This window comes from Neomonachus schauinslandi, chromosome 1 (assembly GCF_002201575.2).
Source record: "Neomonachus schauinslandi chromosome 1, ASM220157v2, whole genome shotgun sequence".
Lineage (NCBI taxonomy): Eukaryota > Metazoa > Chordata > Mammalia > Carnivora > Phocidae > Neomonachus > Neomonachus schauinslandi.
Genome location: NC_058403.1, coordinates 200367598 through 200388064, shown reverse-complemented (window position 1 = coordinate 200388064; position 20467 = coordinate 200367598). Strand labels below are relative to the sequence as shown.

At 41.3% G+C, this 20467-nt stretch overlaps 2 protein-coding genes across 3 annotated transcripts in view; one reads left to right on the top strand and one right to left on the bottom strand.

Moving 5' to 3' along the window:
• Nucleotides 1-1579: 1579 nt before the first annotated feature.
• KIAA1143 (KIAA1143 ortholog) lies at nt 1580-7894 on the bottom strand. Of its 2 annotated transcripts, XM_021683070.1 has the most exons (4): nt 7747-7893; nt 3488-3632; nt 2612-2822; nt 1580-2222 (listed from the first exon to the last, which is right to left on the bottom strand). In XM_021683070.1, exons 1-4 carry the CDS (start codon nt 7852-7854, stop codon nt 2090-2092), a joined length of 597 nt encoding a protein of 198 aa, XP_021538745.1. In that variant the 5' UTR covers nt 7855-7893; the 3' UTR covers nt 1580-2089. The 2 variants fall into 2 exon arrangements, with proteins under 2 accessions (XP_021538745.1, XP_021538746.1); XM_021683071.2 differs by having other exon boundaries at nt 2138-2822; nt 7747-7894.
• A 33-nt stretch (nt 7895-7927) lies between these two features.
• Nucleotides 7928-20467, top strand: part of KIF15 (kinesin family member 15) — a 68565-nt gene continuing 56025 nt past the window's right edge. The window contains exons 1-3 of the mRNA XM_021683069.2: nt 7928-8134; nt 18651-18693; nt 19168-19351. Of these exons, the coding sequence (XP_021538744.1) occupies nt 8116-8134; nt 18651-18693; nt 19168-19351 (246 nt within the window). The 5' untranslated portion in view covers nt 7928-8115. The remainder of the gene's footprint in view (nt 8135-18650; nt 18694-19167; nt 19352-20467) is intronic.

Sequence of the window (20467 nt, the reverse complement as noted above, 5' to 3'; positions counted from 1 at the left end):
GTGGGAAATCCTTCAGGCACAGCTCAGCACTTGTTCGACATCAGAGGCTTCATGCTGGAGAATAAAACTTGGGATATAACCAGTGTGGAAAGATTTGTATGAAAATGCCATTTCCCCCCCCTTTCCAAAATTCTTAGGAGTTTAAGACTCAGTCTTCAGCTGGGATGAATGTTCTGTATGTTGAGCAAGATGCAATGTGTCCTGAAAGTTAAGAAAATAGATTCAGAACTAGATAGTCTTGAGTTTGGGGACTTCTCTGCCACTTAATGGGAGTAAGACCAGATCCTCTCTCAGCCTGTTTTCCCCATCCTCCTCAGAAGAATGATGAGGATACTTACTAGGGTTGTCCTGAGAATAAAATGAGTTGTATGTAATAAATAACTGCCATTAATTGGTTTTGAGTTATAGATGTTCCAAACATATATAAATCTAGCTACTGAAAACAAGCAAAGTTCAGCATTAGTTTTTGGTTCTCAATGTGTTTAGGAACTTTTTTTTTAAAGAACGTTCTTGAAATTGGGCTATGATTTCATCCTTAATCTACAGAAAGTTATTTAAACTATGTCTAGATTTATTTATTTTTTATTTTTTTTATTTTTTAAAGATTTTATTTATTTATTTGAGAGAGAATGAGAGAGAGCACATGAGAGGGGTGAGGGTCAGAGGGAGAAGCAGACTCCCTACCGAGCAGGGAGCCCGATGTGGGACTCGATCCAGGGACTCCAGGATCATGACCTGAGCCGAAGGCAGCCGCTCAACCAACTGAGCCACCCAGGCGCCCTAAACTATGTCTAGATTTAAATAGAACACAATTTAAGACCAGTTTATCCTTGAGAAAATTCAGATTTAATCAGAGAAAAAAGAAATTATTGGGATTTCAGTGGACATTGTGAAGTGTACTTCTGGGTACCCCGAAGAGCTTTTTTAGATTTTGATACCTCCAACTGTTGGATCTTACTTCACTTCAAGCTCTAGACCTCTTTTCCATGAAAAGGGAAGCCTCGCTGACACTAAATAAAAACTTGTGTTGTAGGACTTTTGTGTGTTTGTGTTGCGGAGAGAAGGGGGGGGGTTGGTGAGGAGAAGTTATATGAAAATAAAGAGGGGTGGATATAGAAGAGAACATAAGCACGCTGATTAGTATGTGGCTGTACTTGTTTGGAATTTGTAACTAAACAAAGAAAATTTCACTTAAAATAGGGTTGGGAGGCCAGAGGGAGGAACTCACACATACCACACCTTGCAGCCCTTTGCAGAACCACCAGGAAGAGCCATACCTTGCATTCCTAACAAGAAGCCTACTTTACTAACCTCCAGCAGGAAGAAGGAAGATTATCTCCTTGCCTGGCAACAGCCCAGCCAATGAGATCGTCACAAGTCAGCCAATGAAAAGCCATTACGTTTCAAACTCCCAGTGTACTCCAATGCACATTTAGTTTATAACAACTCCTCCAAATTCCCCCTTTCCTCTGTAAAAGAGCAGTCCCCTCCTTTGTTCTGACTTGCCTATGGTTTTGTAGTAGCTTGTATGTCCTGAATTGCAACTGTCTACTATTCTCAAATATACCCATTATGCTGGTAAAATAATTGTCTTTTATTTTTAAGGTTGACAAATTCTAGAGCACAACACGAAAGGGGGCCTCTTAAGGGAGAAGGAGGGCAGGAGACATTGAATTCTCAGGTGTCAGCAAGTGGTACTACTGACCAACGACTTTCGGTTTATTCTTCTCATGTAACAAGAAGTCCAGAGGTTGGCAGTCCATGGCTGGTGCAGCAGCTCCTCGAGGCATGCTATCAGGATCCAAGTGCCTTGAATCTTTCCACTGTACCACCCAGAGAAAGGATCTGCCTCCCTTAGGCCAAAAAATGGCTCCAATACTCCTAGGTTTCATGTATGTGCTCCTGGATGTAGCAGGATGTAGCGAGAAGGACAAAGGTTTGTGCTTGCCAGATCTGCTTTCTTGTATCAAACACCTTTATTGTAGCTTTATTAAGCAGACTTCTATTTGTCTCTCTCTCTTTTATAGTGTTATTAACTACAGTCTCCATGTTATACATTAGATCCTCTCTTCTATCAAGATCCCTTCTTTTAGAAGCTCACTTGTACAAGATCCACTTTTATCTCTAAAATTGCCAGAGCTGTTATATGGCTACCTTTAGCAGGAGCTGGGGAAGTATTCTTAAATAGGCACATTATCATCTTCCTCCAAAGTGGGCTTCTGCTAATGAAGAAGATGCAACAGGCGATCTGTTTAATGACAAAATCCTCTGTAGCAATTATGTTAAATTTTTGAATTTTACTGATCTGGAAAAATGCTCAGAATATGTCATGTGAAAAGCAGGACAGAAAACATATGCAATATAATCTCAATTTTGTTTAAAAAATACATACCCCACAAGTGGGAGTTCCAAAATGTTAATAGTAGTTAATATCTACAGAGTTAGCCTCATGTCAAAGGGGTATTGATAGACAAAATTTTTATCATACTAAATTTTTTCTGAATTTTCTATAATGAACTTGTATTATCTTTAAATAGAAAAAAAAAGTGTCACTTTAAAAAACACCCCATATACTCTTAAGGGTGACTAAGTCCAAAATATTTACACTTACTCAGTTTCATCTTCATTGTCAAAAGAAAGGAGGCAACTGTTTTTGATTTGCTTTTGTGAGTTCTTTTTAACTGAGTCCTGCTTATTTATTTCACCTTCATTTGCCTTCCTCTTTTTTGAGCTTGCTGTTAAACCTGAATATTTTTCATCCGAGGAACGTTTGACTGGTTTTCGATACATGATTCTTCCATCAACTATAGCCGGTTCTTCATCTGCAGCAAAAACAAAGTTAAAGAACTTTCTTCTCTCATTTTGTCTTTATTAGAGACTCAAATGGCAAGAAGATCTCAGATGATAATGAAGGATGTTCTAAGTCAATTCAGTCTAGTCTTCTCCACTGTTTCTAGCTACACCCACAAGACATGTAGTCCCTTAATAAAAACTCACTTCCTGAAGTACTCCATCATATTGCCAGTCCCCAAATAATTACAGTCAGGTTGTATTTTTAAGTATTATGAAAAGTGATTGTTTGGAACTCCAGGATTTTTCCTCAAAGCAATGTAATAAATATTCAGGAAAAATGAAAACTATACCATGTAGCATATCACGTTTCAGGGACTGATTAAATACACCTCTGTTGACTAGTTTGTAAAACTAACCACCTATTTTTTTTTTAACAGGATGTTTTTATTTAAATTTGTACTTAATCCTCATAACAACCCAGTAAGGTAGGTACCATTATAGTCCCCACTGACTGATGAGGTAGCTGAGGCTGGGAGGTGAAATGACTTGTTCAAGATCATGTATCTGGTCCGTGTTAAAACCAAAGTTTGAACCTAGGACTGTCTCCTTCAAACATACCATACTATTACATAAGACAATTTCATATTCCAGGCTCCCTACACTGCTAGAAAAACCAGATTACTTTCAGACATACCTGCTTTGGCAGCCTTTATTTCTGCTTTAATTTTCATGACTTCTTCAACTGACAGGTCTCCCTTTTTTAAAACCACCACTTGGGGCTGTTCATCTTCTTTGTCACTGTGATCACCATCTTCATCTGGGAGCTGAGGCTGGATTCTCTAGGAGAAAACACAAACACAATATGGAGGCTGCTGACCTTGAACCAAATACAACTGTTGTCTCTGTAAGACACTGTGATGACTAAGTGACAAGGGTAACTTGATTCACTAAATATATTTGGCAAAGAATTTTCAAGTAACTCTTAAGGGCCTAACCTTGCCACAATCGGGAAGAGGTCTACCTGCCAGTTACCCTGCAGTGCCGACCCAAAGGGATTCATTTCTTTCTCAGCAGGACCCCAGCCTGCAGTTCCCAGGGTCAGGGGCCTCTGCTTCATGGACCGCCAGCATGCCCAGCCTCCTCAGGGCATGCTGAACTGCATCTGTTCTCTCTGCTCTTCATCAACTGTTTTCACTTCCATCGCCTCTCAAAGCCTGACAAAAAAAAAATAATCAACTCCAAAGTACCAAAAGCAGCAAGTAAAAGGTAGTCTTTTTCCCACTTCTGATGATCTCTCCTCCCTTCCAATGGCTTCAGTTTGGTGGGCATCCTATCAGCTGTTTTCTAAGTGTATAAAAACATGGAAGTATAGAAACCATTCTGTATACAAACAGGATACTGTACATCGTACTATGTGACTTGCTTTCTTTTCTCTATGAAAGTTCCCAAACATAAGAAAGTATAGAGAACACCAACACAAACCAAGTATTCCATATATACGTGTAACAAGTGGTAACCTTTGGCCAGTTGATTCAGAGTTTCAAAAAATGTCAGATACTATAAAAGTCCCTCTCCAACTTTTTTACTCAAAAAGTATCTTTGTATAATACCTTGGAATTATCTATTAATTTGGAATTATCTATTTTAAAGATTTTGTTTAAGGATTTTATTTGTCAGAGAGAGAGAGCGAGCACACAGCAGGGGGCGCGGCAGGCAGAGGGAGAAGCAGACTCCCTGCTGAGCAAGGAGCCCAACGCGGAACTCGATCCCAGGACCTTGGGGATCATGACCTGAACTGAAGGTGGACGCTTAACCCCGAATGAGCCACACAGGCGTCCCTGGAATTATCTATTTTAAAAATCACTGCCTAGTATTTAACGGTATATGTGGTCATCTCATGGTTTATTTGGCCAGTACCCTGTAAAAATTTTGGTTGTTTCTAGTTTTTTTCCACTATGCACATATTTTTGTTTACTTTTTTCTACTGTGTACTTGTTTTTGTTCACTTTCGTGAACTCGTATGTAAGATAAATTCCTGGATGTGGAATTGCTGGGTTGAAAGGCAGTATACCCACCACACATTATTCAAATAACTTTTTACTCCACCTCTCACAAAGCCTTCCTTGTCTCCCAAACAGGGCAACAGAGCCCTCCAGGATCTGGCCCACGAACACAGCTTTATCCTATACCACACTCATGACCTCTGGACTCCAGCCAGGTTGGAGGATTGCAGATCCCTGAACATATTAGCTCCTTTGCCTCCCTTGTCTCTGAACAAGTTCCCAGTGCCTAGAAAGCCCCACTGCCCCTGGTCCACACCTACTCTAGCTGCCTTCTAAGACTTAGATTCTTTAGAAGTACTTTCCTAATGTCGCCTCATCTTCTTTCTCACACTGTGCATAGCTCATAGGGAGCCTGTACCATACTGAGTTATCCATATTTTTCTATCTGGTTCCACTAGGTAGCTCCTTTGAAGTACTATGTGTTTCATCTCTGTACCTAGAGGCACAGAGCCTGGCAAACATCAGGGCCTCAAGGAGTATTTGTTGATCTATTCATGAATGATTAATGGCATGAAAAATGATGAACTACCTAAAGCCCTGGCTGGCAAGTCACTCACAGGCACATTCATTCATTTTGTCTTAATCACTTGACACAAGTGCATTCTCTTTAATAATATCCATGTTAGTTCACTGATTACTCATTAGTTTTGCCTATTTTTTTCCCAATAAGACGAAGATTCCAATAAGTGACCACAAACTAGTAGGTAATTATAAGTAATTTTCACCAAGGAAATGGGAAAGTGAAATAAAATAATTCCTGGGGCGCCTGGCTGGCTCAGTTGGTTGGTAGAGCATGTGACTCTTGGGGTTGTGAGTTCAAGCCCCACAATGGGTGTAGAGATTACTTAAAAATAAAATCTTAAAAAAAAAAAATTCCTGGTGTTCATTAGCTTAAGAATCATTAGTTCTGATTCTTTTTGTTTATACGACTGCCCGGAAAATAAGAAATAGTCAAAGAAACAGTGGCTGCTCAAAGCCACTCCTGAATTAACTCTCAAGAAGGTGAATAAGGTAATTTAGCTCAATTATATAATGATTTCCCATGAAACACTTCTTTTTGTTAACACATCACTAGAACGATGGTTATACTGCCAACCCGATTAAGAGTGCAGCTGGTTTCTCAAACATAGAAACACAGAGTATCCCTCTACGGAAGTCTCTTAAGTCAGTCAGTCTAAATCATTAGTATGAATTGGAAAGCATCTGTCCCCACCCCAAGTTCTTCTAAAACAGCATTCCAAGCTAGAATCTTCAAGGTGTTAATTATGTACACATGATCATCACAAGGACCTCAAGCAAACTATAAAATTAGGTCTCATATTCTCATTGCTAAATCCGTGTCTCTTTCCTCAAATCTCATCCTCTTTGTCATTATCACTGTTTTTGGTCCTGGGGGAATCCGTCACTCCCTGATCATGTTATCTCTAACCAAAAATGGCTCCTTGTTGCCTACTGAACGGGCCATGTGGCCTCCCCTCCAACAATTCCTCAATCACCTCTACATACAGTCCATGACTCATCATCTTTTTTTTTTTCTTTTTAAGATTTTGTTTTTAAGCAATCTGTAACACCCTATGTGGAGCTCAAACCTACAACCCTGAGATGAAGAGTCACATGTTCCACTGACTGAGCCTGCCAGGCGCCCCGTTGACTCACCATCTTTACACCTTTATCCACCTTTCCTTCCATCTCTACCCGCTGTCCTACCCATGCTCAAGATTCTAAGTATCCCTTCGTCCATGAAGCCTTGCCTGATAAGCACAGTCAATACAAATGGTCACCTACTACCTGGTGCCAGGCACTGTGCCAGGTGCTGGGAAAATACAGAAAGATTAAGATACTTAGTTTGATTTAGTGGTGGTGATACACAGGAGAGCAAGTAGTTGCAATGCAAAATGATGAATATCTCAGATATGGACAAAGTGAAGAGAAAAACAAGAGGAAAAGTAATTGGAGGAGTTGTGAAGAGGTTCACAGAGGTGTAACCTGTGAAGGCAGAGATCAGGCAGGCAGGAAGGTTATAAAAGAATATGGTATTTTGGAGATCCATCTCTTTGTCCCTTCAAAGCCTGGCACAATGCCTGGATTTAGCACATACACACTGGATTGAGTAATTTCACACAAGTCAATCTTGTTTCCTTTCCTAAGCTCTAAGTGACGTGAGGAGTGGGTATTAGTGAAAGTACTAGACATAGAGTGCTAAATGAAGTCTTTATTTCTCCACACAATCCCTAAGCGTAACAGTCTCTTCCTATTGAAAGAAGCAGGGCAGGTTTTGGTGTGAACCAGTTAGCCCCTGGGAGGGCTCAGACTGATTCCCACTGATTCTCATCTCTAAACTATTCAGGTGTTGTTCTTTCCTGAAGCTCTTCTTCTATTTAGATCCAGGATATTCTTAAACAAGCTTTTTTTGGGGGGGCGGGGGGAGCGGTAAACAACAAAGCATAAAAATAGATCTAGGGCATTCTTCCGAAGATGCTCCAGACTCCAGGCCTAGGACATCAGGTCATTTGATCAAGTGGCCTCAGTTTCTTTATCTGGACAACGGGACTAAGCTACCACTCATCCTGCTAACTATAGGTTTTGGGATAAACAAATAAGACGAGAAAGGAAAGTGATCTTTCTTAACCATCTACCAAGGACGAAGCGCTCTACCGGCGTCAAGTCGTTTTCAAGAACACAAGAGCACTACGAAAAACGACAAATAGCTTCCTGGGCATACGAGGCTGTAGTTGTTTGAAGAGGACCAGCCTGGTGGCTGAGGCCCATCCAGATTCCCGACCGGGCGCAGGTGAGAGAGGGGACCCGTCAGTGCCTGGCCTCCAAGGCAGAAGCCGGAAGTGGCAGGGTAGCCCGCGTTTCTGAGGTAACGCGACTGGCCTGGGCTCACCTTGGTTTCCACGGTAGGCCCTTCCCTGTAGCCGACCTGCTCCTTGAAGCGAGCCAGGAACGCCGGCTCGGCTGGCCGCACGTACGAAACCTGGTTCCGCTTGCTCATAGCTGCTCCCGGGAAAGCCAGGTTTCCGGTGCCGCCTGGAAATGGTACATTGGCGACGGCGCCTACTCGTGACGTCACGTCGCCCCCGTCCCCTAACCAGAGGCCGGGCAACATGGCGGCCTCCTTGCTGGCGTCAACGTCCGACCCGAGCGCCAAATTCAAATTTGCGGCCATCTTGAGCGTGCGGAATCCCGGCGCGCCGCGCGGCTGGAGGTGGGGGTATCCGCTGCCTTGGTTTTGGGATCCGGGGGTGAGGGCGCCATGGCGCCCGGCTGCAAAAGTAAGTAAGGAGCCCCGGCTTCGTGACCCCGTCCCCGTCCCCAAATACAGCAGTGAAGGGCGGCCCTCCTCGCCCAGAGTTCCCGACTGGGCTTGAAGGGCAGGAGTGGACTGAGCGGCGCCGGGCGTTTGGGACCTCTCTGTCCCTCACACAGACAATACGCGGCTGCAACAGCTGTCTTCCCTTCTATCTGTGTATTGGGCGTGCGCCACGAGCCAGGCACAGTTCTAGGCGCTTGGGCTGAGCAGTGAACCGGAGAGCCCAATCCTCCAGGAGCTTGGCGCCCAGCAGCCTGCTGGTTTCTTCCTTCCGGTTCTCTGTTCTGCGACTGGGGCTGCCTCTACGTACCCTTGCCTGAGGTTCTCACCTCCTTCTGACTCTCACCACCTTCTGCGTATTTCCACATTACTGACTATCCTGAAGGGGAGAACTTACTCATGTTCCAAGCACGTCTTTCTCTTCTGGAGGGCCTGCTGTAGAATCTCTTTAGATAAGCCCTGGGTTATCACAAATCCCTATTTTCTTCTCAAGGGGACCCGTTCGGTTTCTTCCTGTTTTCTTGGAGAGGAGCACTGCCAGTTTTTGCTTTTGTTAAACCCTCCAGTTTTCACTAATTTCTTGGTCCTTTGCCGTTCTTGTGTACGTGCCCCATCTCTTACATTGCCTAATCCTAAAACAAGGAGTCTTGTTTTTTAAAGCTGATTTTGAGCTAATTCGATACATCTCGGTGAATTAGGTATAAATGGCAATGAGGAGAGGCCTATGTTAGAAGATTGGAGAAACTGAAGTTTTGGGCTTTGACGAGACTTCCAACAACGTTAATCCTTCAAGCTGTCAATTGTAATTGTCTTCTGATGTCTTTGTTGTTTCCTGAACTTTCTGGGTCATCACACCATTCACTGCCTACTCATCGTGCTCTTTTTCCGTCTAAAATGTTTCTCTCTGTCGCCATTTTTTCAGGATTCAGGGAATAGTAGCACACAAATTGGTACGTTTTTGGACTGAAATGTTCGTTGGGCTTCCTGCACAACCACAGTATTTGTTCCGTAAATCTGGACACAAACAAGACAATTGATACGTGTGATATAATTAGAGCATCTGCTTACATAGTGGAAAGTGACGTATGTCACTGTCTATTAAAGGACTCTGTCCTGTCTGTGTACATCACTTTCTAGAAGTGATGGGAACAAGGATATTGACAACTCCCCTGTGTGAAAATGGTGATTTCCATGGGGAACTCTTCTGTTCCTTGTAGTCTGTTAGCAACCTTGAGGTTGATGACATCCCGGGTTCGAGCTCCTTGCATCCCAGTGGTCCAGAGATCTGGAGCATGAATTGGGGAACTCATCCAGTGCTGTCCACAACTTTTGTGCCGATGAAGGTTATTTTTTGTGACACCATTAGCAACATGGGTTGCTGACTGAAATCAGAGAAATGAGAATGTGAAGTACAATCCCAATGAAACTGAGTTTAAGATTCCCTTTCTGAACTTAATCATATTTGGTCAAATGATCCATAGGTATTTATCTGGACTGCAGAATAAAGTATCTTATGGGTTGGTTGGTTGGTTTGTTTTACAGCAGGAAGACTGATTTAAAAAAGATTTACTGTTTTGTTGAGGATTAATATATATACAGCAAAGGACACAAATCTTAAGACTACTATGTGATAAATTTTTACATAAGAATACAGTTGTCACTGCCACCAAGATCAAGAATGGTTCCTATGCCCCAGAAAGTTCCCTGTGATCCTTCCTAGTTGACAACTACACTGTTAACTACAGTGTAGTTAACAACTACACTGATTTCTATCACCATTGACTAGTTTTGCCTATCCTTGAACTTCATGTAAATGGTACAGTATTTATTCTTTTTGTTCTGGCTTTTTACTGAACATTATGTCTGAGCACTGTTTATCTGTTGTCTGTGGCAGCAGTTAATTCTCTTACATTGCCATTTAGTGTTCCATCCTGTCAGTATGCCACAATTTGTTTATTCTTTTGATGTACATTTGGGTTTCTAGGTGGGCTATTATGAATAAAGGTGCTGTAAGTATTCTTCAACATATTTTAAGGTAGATGTATTGAGGACCTCAGAGCTAAAAGAATTTTAGTGAGTGCCTACGAGGGACCCTTGTTGTGTCAACCTTTGACGGCAGCCATGTGATAAATTTTTATATTCTGTTTATTTATTTTAAAGATTGAATTTATTTGAGAGAGAGGAGAGACAGAGATAGCCACAGAGATAACGAGAGAGAGAGCATGAACGGGGAGGAAAAGGAGAAGCAGGCTTCCCGCTGAGCAGGGAGCCCGGCGTGGGACTCGATCCCAGGACCCTGGGACCATGACCTGAGCCAAAGGCAGACGCTTAATGACTGAGCCACCCAGATGCCCCCAAATTTTTATATTCTGTTTAAACTTTGCTTAAGATACAGCACACTGAGGTGGTTAAGAATGTGCGCTCTGGATCCTGAATGCCTGGGTTCACATGGCAGCATTTCTCAGTGACAGCATTGCCTCAGAACTCAATTAGGCTTAATGCCAGAACTATCTACCTCTGTGTAATTTTTTGTTTCACTTTATCTCACTATTGGCTTACTAACTTGGCTTTTTTCTTTTCTTTAATAAACATTTCATTTTGGAGTAATTTTAGGTGTACAGAAAAGTTGTAACAGGTGTTCCTCCAGCATCTCAACTTGACTAGACCACCAGACACTATATGGACTCCCCTCCCTACACTTCAGACTTGAAACTCTAGGCAGTTGAGCTGGGGCAATTAAAGGGCTCACTGCCTTTGTTTCCCGCTCTCGGGGTCACTTTACTGTGCTGTCTGTTGTCCAGTGTCTGAAACTTGTTGACGTGTTTTTTCCCAGTTTCCTGGCTACATAAGACGGCAGTAAATCCAGTCTCTGTCTAGGCCTATTTCTGGTTCATCTTTACACGTAGGGTGTGGCCTTTCAGCCTCCCATCTGAAAGCATGGGCATTTAATAGGGCACTGAACCCCAAATTTTGCTCCTCTAATCTGTGAGTCTATTCAAAACTCTGCTCAAAATCTCAGCCTCTTAGCTGCAGCTTGCAGAATCAGTAATTTCCTCCTAGGGAAGAGCGGCCTCAGATGCTGTGCTCACACCTCTGGACTTCCATCCTCTCTTGGGTTTTGGCTCTGTATTTGCTGATTGCCTTGGCAGGTCTCCAGTGCCTCCAAGTAGATGTTTTTTATACTTTTTCTGCTTTTATAGTTGCTTTCAGGCAGGAGGGTTGGTCTGAAGTAAATTAGTCCTTTAGTTCTAGACTGTCCTAGTAAGGAAAGCCTCACTGTAATAAATTCAGTTTTATTCCAGGACAGAAAAAAGAAAAAATCTGTACTGAGGAGGCATAAAAAGTAGAAACAAGTTTAAAATCAGTCTATTGGCATGAAGGAGGGCCAAAACTACAATTTAGGGTAGTGTCATTTTTTTCCCCACTATGCTCCTGCCTAGCACCTCAAATCCTGATTTTATTACTAATGTTAACATGTATGGTGGCTTGAACCTTTCAATTTTAAGTAGTTAAAAAAAAAACAAACTGATGTGTAGTGTCTTCTGCCATCATCTTGAGGATTCATGGTTATGGTAGATGATAGTTGTCTTAGTCTGGGCTGCTCTAACAAAAATAACAAACTGGTGGCTTTTAAACAGTGGACATTTATTTCTCACAATTCTGGAGTCTGGAAAGTCTAAGATCATTGTGTCTGCATATTTGGTGTCTGGTGAGGGCCCACTTCCTCACTGAGTCACTCTTTTTGCTATAAACTCACATGGTGGAAGGGAAGAGCTGCCTAGGGTGTCATTTATAAGGACACCAGTGTCAATCACGAGGGCCCTGACTTCAAGACCTAATCACTTACCAGGGGCCCCCACCCTGGGGGTTAGGATTTCACCATACGAATTTTGGGGAGACAAAAACATTCATACCATAGCAGTGATAAAGAGATGACTTATTCATCATTTGTATAGAATTAAAGGTTGCCTGCTTTTAGTGTGGTACACTGCCTTTATTTTTTTTAACTTTTAAAGATTTTTTTTCATTTATTTATGAGACAGAGCGAACACGAGCTGGGGGAAGGGGCAGACGCAGAAGGAGAAGCAGACTCCCCGCTGAGCAGGGAACCTGACTCAGGGCTCCATCCCAGGACCCTGAGATCACGACCTGAGCCAAAAGCAGACGCTTAACCGACCAAGCCACCCAGGCGCCCCATAGCATGGTACAGTGCCTTTAGATAGCTGATGTGTAGATGCCTGTTTTGAACTGCCTCCCCCTACAACCTCCAAAACTGTCTGAATACTTGCCTGACCTATGCCTTTGTATTTTTTGCTTACCTTTTCTGCTGTCAGGATGTGTGACTCCTGCTCACATCATCTAATCTTCGTTTTCCTCTTTCCCCAGTTCTTCATAAGGATCAGACTTCAGCTTTTATCATATTATGGCATTCTCATTTTTTTTATTTTTGATAAAGGTACAGAGGGACTGTTTCTTTGCTGCCAACTCTTGTAGAAACTGTGAAGGGCAGGTGGGGAATTGGGTAATCTGGTCTATTTTCCACTTCACAGACGTTCATTTGCTTGAGGGTATAGAAAGGGTAGTTTCCAGAACAGTCGTTCTGTGGTGAAAATTTACTTTGAGCTTCTGTGCTATGAAATGAAGAATAGAAATAAACAATAGAAAGAATAGAAATTAAGTTTTGTTTTTTTTTTTACTAAGGTCTTAGTATTAGTTCATTCAAAGATATTTACTGAGTGTTCACTGTGTGTCAGGCACTGCTGTAGACAATGCTTTACAGTTAATTTGGAAGAGAAAGAGAGTAAATTAACATATATTATGATGGCAGTAAGTCCTTTGAGGGAAAGGCCAAGGAAAGGAGTTAGAGTGATAGACAGGTGGGTGGGTGGGGAGATAAGCTGGTGTTTCCCATAATGTGAGGTCATGGAATGCCTTACTGAGAAGACAATACTTAAGTAAATGCCCAAAGAAGTGTTCTAGGCAGAAGGTATAGCATGCGTAAAGGTCCCGAAGTGTGACTTGTTCTAGAAATAACAGGAAATCTAGTTTGGTTGTAGTGGAACAAGGACAAGGAGTGTAATAGGATATTACTCCACACTCCAAGGAGTTGTGGAGGTGGTCATAGGGGGAGGCAGGGGCACTAGATCATGTAGGTTCCTATACGGTGTTGTAAGAACTTTGCCTTTTACTCTGATTGAGATGGACAACCACTGCAGAGTTTTGAACAGAGAAGTGACTTGCTATGATACACACATATCCTTATTTTAATAGCTTTTAATTTTGCTATAATTTAAAGTTATAGAAAAATTGTGAGAGTAGTACAAGGAATTCTTGCATAATACCCTTTACCCATATTAACCACTCTCCATTTTGCCACATCTGCTTTATCATTCTCTCTCCCTCTTCCCTTATCCTCCCGATTGTGTGTGTGTATACATATTATTTTTTATGAGCCATTTGAGAGTAAAATGGGTACCTTTACCACGAAATACTTCAGTGAGTAATTTCTACGAATAGGTGTATTCTGTTGGTTAATCACATTGCAGTGATCAAAGTCAAGAAATTTTATATTGATATAGTACTGTTATCTAATCCACGGTCCATATTTTACTTTTATCTAGTGTCCCAATAATCTATTTTATAGTTGTTTTTCTGTAGAACCAGATCTCTCATTGCATTTAGTACTGATATCTGACATTTTTTTAACAGCTTGATGGAGATGTAAGTCAGATACTGTACAATTCACCTATATAAAGTGTAAAATGGTTTTTAATATATTCACAGATATGTGCAACTATCAGCATTGTCCATTAGAACATTTTCATCACCTCAAAAGAAATGTCATACCTTTAGCTCTCCTCCTTCCCACCTCTCTATCTCCCACCAGCCCTAAGTAACAACTACAATCTCTTCGTTATTCAGAGTGGCATAGTAAAGTCTCCAGCTGTTACTGTTGAATTGTCTATTTCTCCCTACTTTTCTGTCCATTTTCGCTTCGTGTATTTTGGTGATCTGGAATTAGGTGAATATATTTTTATATCTGTATTATCATCCTGAAGGATTGACCTTTGTATCATTATAAAATGTCCCTCTTTATCTCATTTACCTCTTTATCAGTGTTTTTTGGTGGTTTTTACAAATCTGTATTGTCTAATATCAGTGTAGCTACTCCAGCCTTCTTGTGGTTGCTGTTTGAGTGAGATATCTTTTTTTCATCGTTTACTTCCAGTGTATTCTTATCTTTGAATCTAAAGTGTGTTTCCTGTAGGTATTGTATAGTTGGAGCATGTTTTCTCAAGTAGTCTGTCAGTCTCTGCCTTTTAATTATTTAATCCATTCACATGTTATTGGTATAGTTGGATTTACATGTGCCATTTTACTTTTTGTTTTCTATGTGTCTCACATCTTTTGTGTTCCCCTGTTCCTCCTTTTCTGCTTTCTTTTTTGGATTTTTTTTTTATTAGTGGTTGCTCTAGGGTTTAACATGCTCATCTTACCAGAATCAGCTTCAGATTTATACTAGCTTAATTCCAGTGATACAAACATTACTCCTATGTAGTTCTATTCCTTCTCACCCCTTTTTTTGGATATATTGTTAAACATATTACATTTAATAATGTTATAAACCCAAAAGTACATTGCTATATTACTTTACCAACTTTAGTTACTTCCTCAGGCCAGTACAGCTTTGCTCCTTCCCACCTTGTATGTATATTACATTCCTATATATTGTAGACCCAACAATACATTATGTACATTTTATTTTATTTGCTTTTTTTAAGATTTTATTTTTTAAGTAATCTCTACAACCAATCTGGGGCTCAAACTCAAAACTCTGAGATCATGAGTCACGTGCTGTATCGACTGAGCCAGCCAGGCACCCCCATTATGTACATTTTATAGAAACAATACATTATGGGCATTCTAAAGCTTTAAAAATTAGTTAAGAGAAGAAAGGAAAAAATAGGCATTTCTACTATCTTTTATAATTACATAATCACCTTTCCCTGGTGCTCTTTGATTTCTCATATGGATTCAGATTACCAACTGGGATCACCTACTTTGAACCAGAAGGACTTCCTTTACCACCTTCTTGAAAGGTGGGTGGGCAAGCAGCAAATTCTCTTATTCCTTCTGGCCTCCATTGTTTATGCTGAGAAGTCAGCTGTTGATGTAATTGGGTTCTCTTGTAAGTAACAAGTTGTTTTTCTCTTGCTGCTTTCATGATTTTCTCCTTCTCTTGGGGCGCCTGGATGGCTCAGTCAGTTAAGCGTCTGCCATTGGCTCAGGTCATGATCCCAGAGTCCTGGGATGGAGCCCCTCGTTGGCTTCCTGCTCAGCAGGGAGTCTGCTTCTCCCTCTCCCTCTCCCCCACTCATGTTTGCTCTCTCAAATAAATAGATAAAATCTTTAATTAAAAAAAAAAGTTTTCCTTCTCTTTGATCTTCACCATTTTTACCATGATGTCTCTCTGTGGATTTCTGTGTTTATCCTCTGTGGAATTCATTGAACTTCCTGGAGTGTACATTATTTTTCAGTGAATTTGGAAAGTTTGGTAATTATATCTTTGAAATTTTTTCTGCTGTTTGTCTTTTTTCTTCTTCTGGTGCTCCCCATTACATGGATATTGGTGTGTTTCATGGTATCCCACATTTTTCTGAGGCTTGCTTCACTTTCCTTCATCTTTTTTTTCTGTCTGTTCCTTGGCTTGTATGGTCTCTGTTGATCTGTCTTTGAGCTTGCTTATTTTTTCTTCTGCCAGTTTACATACACTGTTGAGTCCTTCTAGTGAATTTTTATTTCAGTTATTGTACTTTTTGAACTGCAGAGTTTCAATTTTTCAAAATAATGTCTATCTCTATTCTCTATTTGGTGGGACATTGTCATTATACCTTTCTTTAATGCTTTAATTATGATTTCCTTCAGTTCTGTGAACATGTTTATAATGGTTATATTTGAAGTCTCCCAACATCTGGATGCTATCATAGGCAATTTCTGTTGCCAGCTTTTTTTCCCCTGCTTCATGGCTCATACTTTCCTGTTTCTTTGAATGCCTTGCATTTTTTTGTTGGATACTTGACATCTTAGATAATAAATTATAGCAACTTTGGATACTGGTCTCTACCCTCTGGGAGTTGTTATTTGCTTGTTTGTTTAATTACTGACTGGATCATTTTAGTGACATATCTTTCCCTTTCACAATGTTAAGCGTCTTGCTCCTCAGAGAAGTCCAGCTTTGGGTATGCCCTAGTTACCCTGATGGCAGTGGTTTTGGTGAGGATCTCTTTCTCTCTTTCCATGACCACACTTAGTTCTTAAACTTTAGGAATACAAGCTGATTGCCCTGTTTTGAACAATGCCTGAACATTGCCCACAAATTAATCTAATTAGATTCTTCCCCACCCCCCTTTTATGAAGGGGGGAGAGGTAGAGGGAGAGGAAAAGAGAGAATCTTAAGCAGCCTCCACGCTCAGCTAGGGCTTGATCTCACGACCCTGAGATCATGACCTGAGCCAAAACCAAGAGTCAGACACTTAACCAACTGAGCCACCCAGGCACCCCTGATTCTTGCCCCTTTGAAGGAAAAGTTTCTGAGGTCTGTGTTTGATACTTGTTTTGACCCCAGTAAAGCTGCTCCCAGCTGTCTGATGCCCCAGTTCTCTCCTGTAAATTAATAGGCCTGCGGTTTAGTTTGTACCTCCTAAAGGCCTCTCACCACAACCATCACTGTTCTTGAGTGTGTGAGTAGGCTTGAACTTCTCCATGCTCTGTTGGAAATGAGGTCAGCTCCTTTGGAGCAATCTGCTTTAGGTCTGTTTCTCCCCTGAGGCAAAATCTCTGAGCTTAGACTCTGGAGCTGGGGGTAGGGACAGTTACAGCCTTCTTTCTGAATGACACCTCTGCTCTAGTTGCTATTTGTTGGGGAGGAGAGAGAGTGTGTGTGTGTGTGTGTGTGTGTGTGTGTGTGTGTGTGTATGTGTGTAGCAGCTGGGGTCCCCTTGACTTGCCTCTCCTAGTGGAGAACCACTGCCTTGTGAGCCAGACCAGGGTGATCAGGGTCCCAGTGTTCTCAGTACCCTATATCCAAGGTATAGCCTCATTCCACGAGGCTAGGTGGGAAAAGGGAACCCCCACCTCTCAACCATATTTATTTAGGATTGAGCTTCAGCAACAGGCAGCTGGCTGGAGGCAGGATGAGAAACTGATAACCTGCTCCTGGGAAGAAAGCCCTCCCAATGGAAGCTGAGGGAAGGGGAGGAGGATCCCTGTGTTCCTGGCTGTGCAGTCTGGAGTAGAGTCGCCAGCTTGCTGAGCTGGAAGGGAGGGACCTTGGCTCAACTGCCATAGACTCTCACATTTGTTGTGGAATTTTCATAGATCTTGACTAGATGTTTTTTCATTTGGCTGTTTGCTTTATGGCTGTTTCTAGAGACTTTAAATGTTGTTTTTGTTTTGTTTTCTGTTTTTTATTTCACTAGTTTTACTGGGCAGTGGGTCACTGGAGTTCCTCATGTGGTCATGCTGGAAGTTGATCTCCGGGTTCTTTTTCAACAGAATCATTCTACCTTCTGGGTTGAGAATAGGTGGGATCCTGGGGATGAAGGAGTGAGAAAGAGAAGCAGGGAGACTGTTGTAATAATTCAAATGAGGGATGTTGCTGGCTTGATTCCATAGCAGTGGATTTGACCAGAAGTTGTAGGATTCTGGATGTATTTTGAAGGTAGAGCCAAAGATTGGCTAACAGGTTGTATATGAAGTATGAGAAAGAGAGGGGTCAGGGATAGCTCCAAGGTTTTTGGCCTGAGTAACTAGAAAGATGGAATTGTCAGGGCGCTTGGGTGGCACAGTCAGTTAAGTGTCTGACTCTTGGTTTCCGCTCAGGTCGTGATCTCAGGGTCCTCAGACTGAGCCCTGCATCAGGCTTCATGCTTAGCGAGGAGTCCATTTAAGACTTTCTCTCCCTCTCCCTCGGTCCCTCCCCCTTGCATGGTCTCTCTCTCTCTTGCTCTCTCTGAAATAAATAAATAAATCTTAAAAAAAGAAAAGAAAGAAAGATAGAGTTGTCCTTAATTGAGATGGAGAAGCATGTTTGGGGTGGGGGTTGGGTAATCAGGAGTTCAGTTTTGGACACGTTAAATTTGAGACATTGCCCATTGGGCATCCAACTGGATATGTCAAACAGGTAGTTAGATGTGAGAGTCTGGTGCTTAGGAGAGTGGTCCAGGGAGGTTTAAATTTGGGACTCATCAACATATACTTAGCATCTAAAACCATGAGCTTGGATGTCATCACCAACAGAGTAGATGCAGACAGAATAGAAGGAAGATCAAGCCTGGGCCCTGGAAGTCCTGATGTCAGGAGGTCAGGGAGCTGAGGAGACTGAGGAGTGTCAGCAACAGAAGACCAGGCTAGATAAGAATGAGATTTTTATAGTACAATTTTAAATGCCTGTAATAACTTCTTGTCTTTTTTTCTAGCTGAGTTACGCACTGTGACAAATTGTCAGTCTAACCAACCAAGGTAAGGAAAAAAATCTCGTTGATGAAACCAAAAGAATTAGGGATGTGGTATTCCTAAAACAACCATTTAGCGTAGTAAGGGGTACTTTTTTTCAGAATTAAGCTTGGTCCTCAGCTACCTGGAAATCTGGAAACATCACACTTCCTCCCCAACCCTCCCTCCATCCTCTCACCTTTTAGGCTAAAAGATGAAATCAGTAATATCATTCTCCCTTGGGGTGACTTATTTTATTACTGCTACTAAGAGGGAAATCAGACAAGGAGACATGCTTGGAGCTCCATGGAATCAACTCTCTTTGAGTTGATTTCAGATAAAAGCTTATGAAGATGAGTACCATGAAGTAAATCAGTAAAGTCATGTGAGACTTGGGGCTTTGTTGGGGAAACTCAGTATGGAAACATTAGAGGCAATATGAGACTCATCCTTTTTTAGTTTTCTCCAGTAAACTTAGGCTGGTACATTTCTTGTCTTTAGTAATGAAGGTGATGCCATCAAAGTTTTTGTGCGAATTCGTCCACCTACAGAAGGTTCTGGATCAGCTGATGGAGAGCAAAACTTATGCTTATCTGTGCTCTCCTCTACCACTCTCCGGCTTCACTCCAACCCTGAGCCCAAGACCTTCACATTTGATCATGTCGCAGACATGCACACCACTCAGGTAATGGTAGTTTTGGAAACTTAACTTTCCATTTGGATAAGATTCTGTTATTTGTGAGGATTTCATTTTTGGTCTCTTTAGTTTGATAGATTTCAGATAAGGACACTCAAACATTATGTAAATATTTTAGATTTAATATATTTTAAAATATTTTAAATTTAATTATTTTTCTTCCTTCATCACACTTTGTACCAGAATGACAAGCCTGCTTTACTTTCGCTCACCATCCAATGATGGAGATTAGTGGAGGTGTATTTTTCAGAGCCACTTGGATGATTGATAAGTACAGTTGAACTTCCTAGTTTAAGGAGAGGATCTTAATTGTGACTGCTATAACAAAAATATCAAAAACTGAGTGGCTTAAACAGCAAACATTTATTTCTCACTGTTCTGGAGGTTGGGAATTCTAAGATCCAGGCCAGAAGATCCAGTGTCTGGTAAGAACCTGCTTCCTGACTTGTAGACAGCTGTCTTCTCACTGTGGGGAAAGAGAGAAAGCAAATTCTCTCCTGTCTTTTAGAAGGGCACTACTCCCATCACAAGGGCTTTACACTCCTGATCTAATTATCTTCCAAAAGCCCCATCTCCAAATACCATCACACTGGGGATTAGGGTTTCAACATAAGAATTTTGGGGAGGACACAAAGATTCAGTCCATAGTAGAGAGTAGCAGGTTTATGATTGCTATGATGTCAGTAACTGCTTTTCTAATTAAGGACAATTTAGTTCAGATCTAGTCAGCACTATCCATTAGAACTTTCTGTAATGAGGGAAATATTCTATTATCTGTGCTGTCCATTACAGTAGCCTCTAGCCACATGTGGCTATTTAAGTTTGAATTTATTAAGATTAAATAAAATCTAAAATTTAGTTTCTCAGATACGCTAACTGCATGTGGCTATGGAGCACTTGAAATGTGGCTAATGCATCTAAGGACCTGACTTTATGTTTTATTTAATTTTAATTAATTTGAATTTAAATAGCTACATATGACTAATGGCTACTGGATATCACAGATCTTGATTATTCCCTTACATACATGGATATTTTTGGTGAGACATTTAGATCTTTTTATCTAGGACATGGCTGGTCAATGGAAATATAAAGTTAGTCACA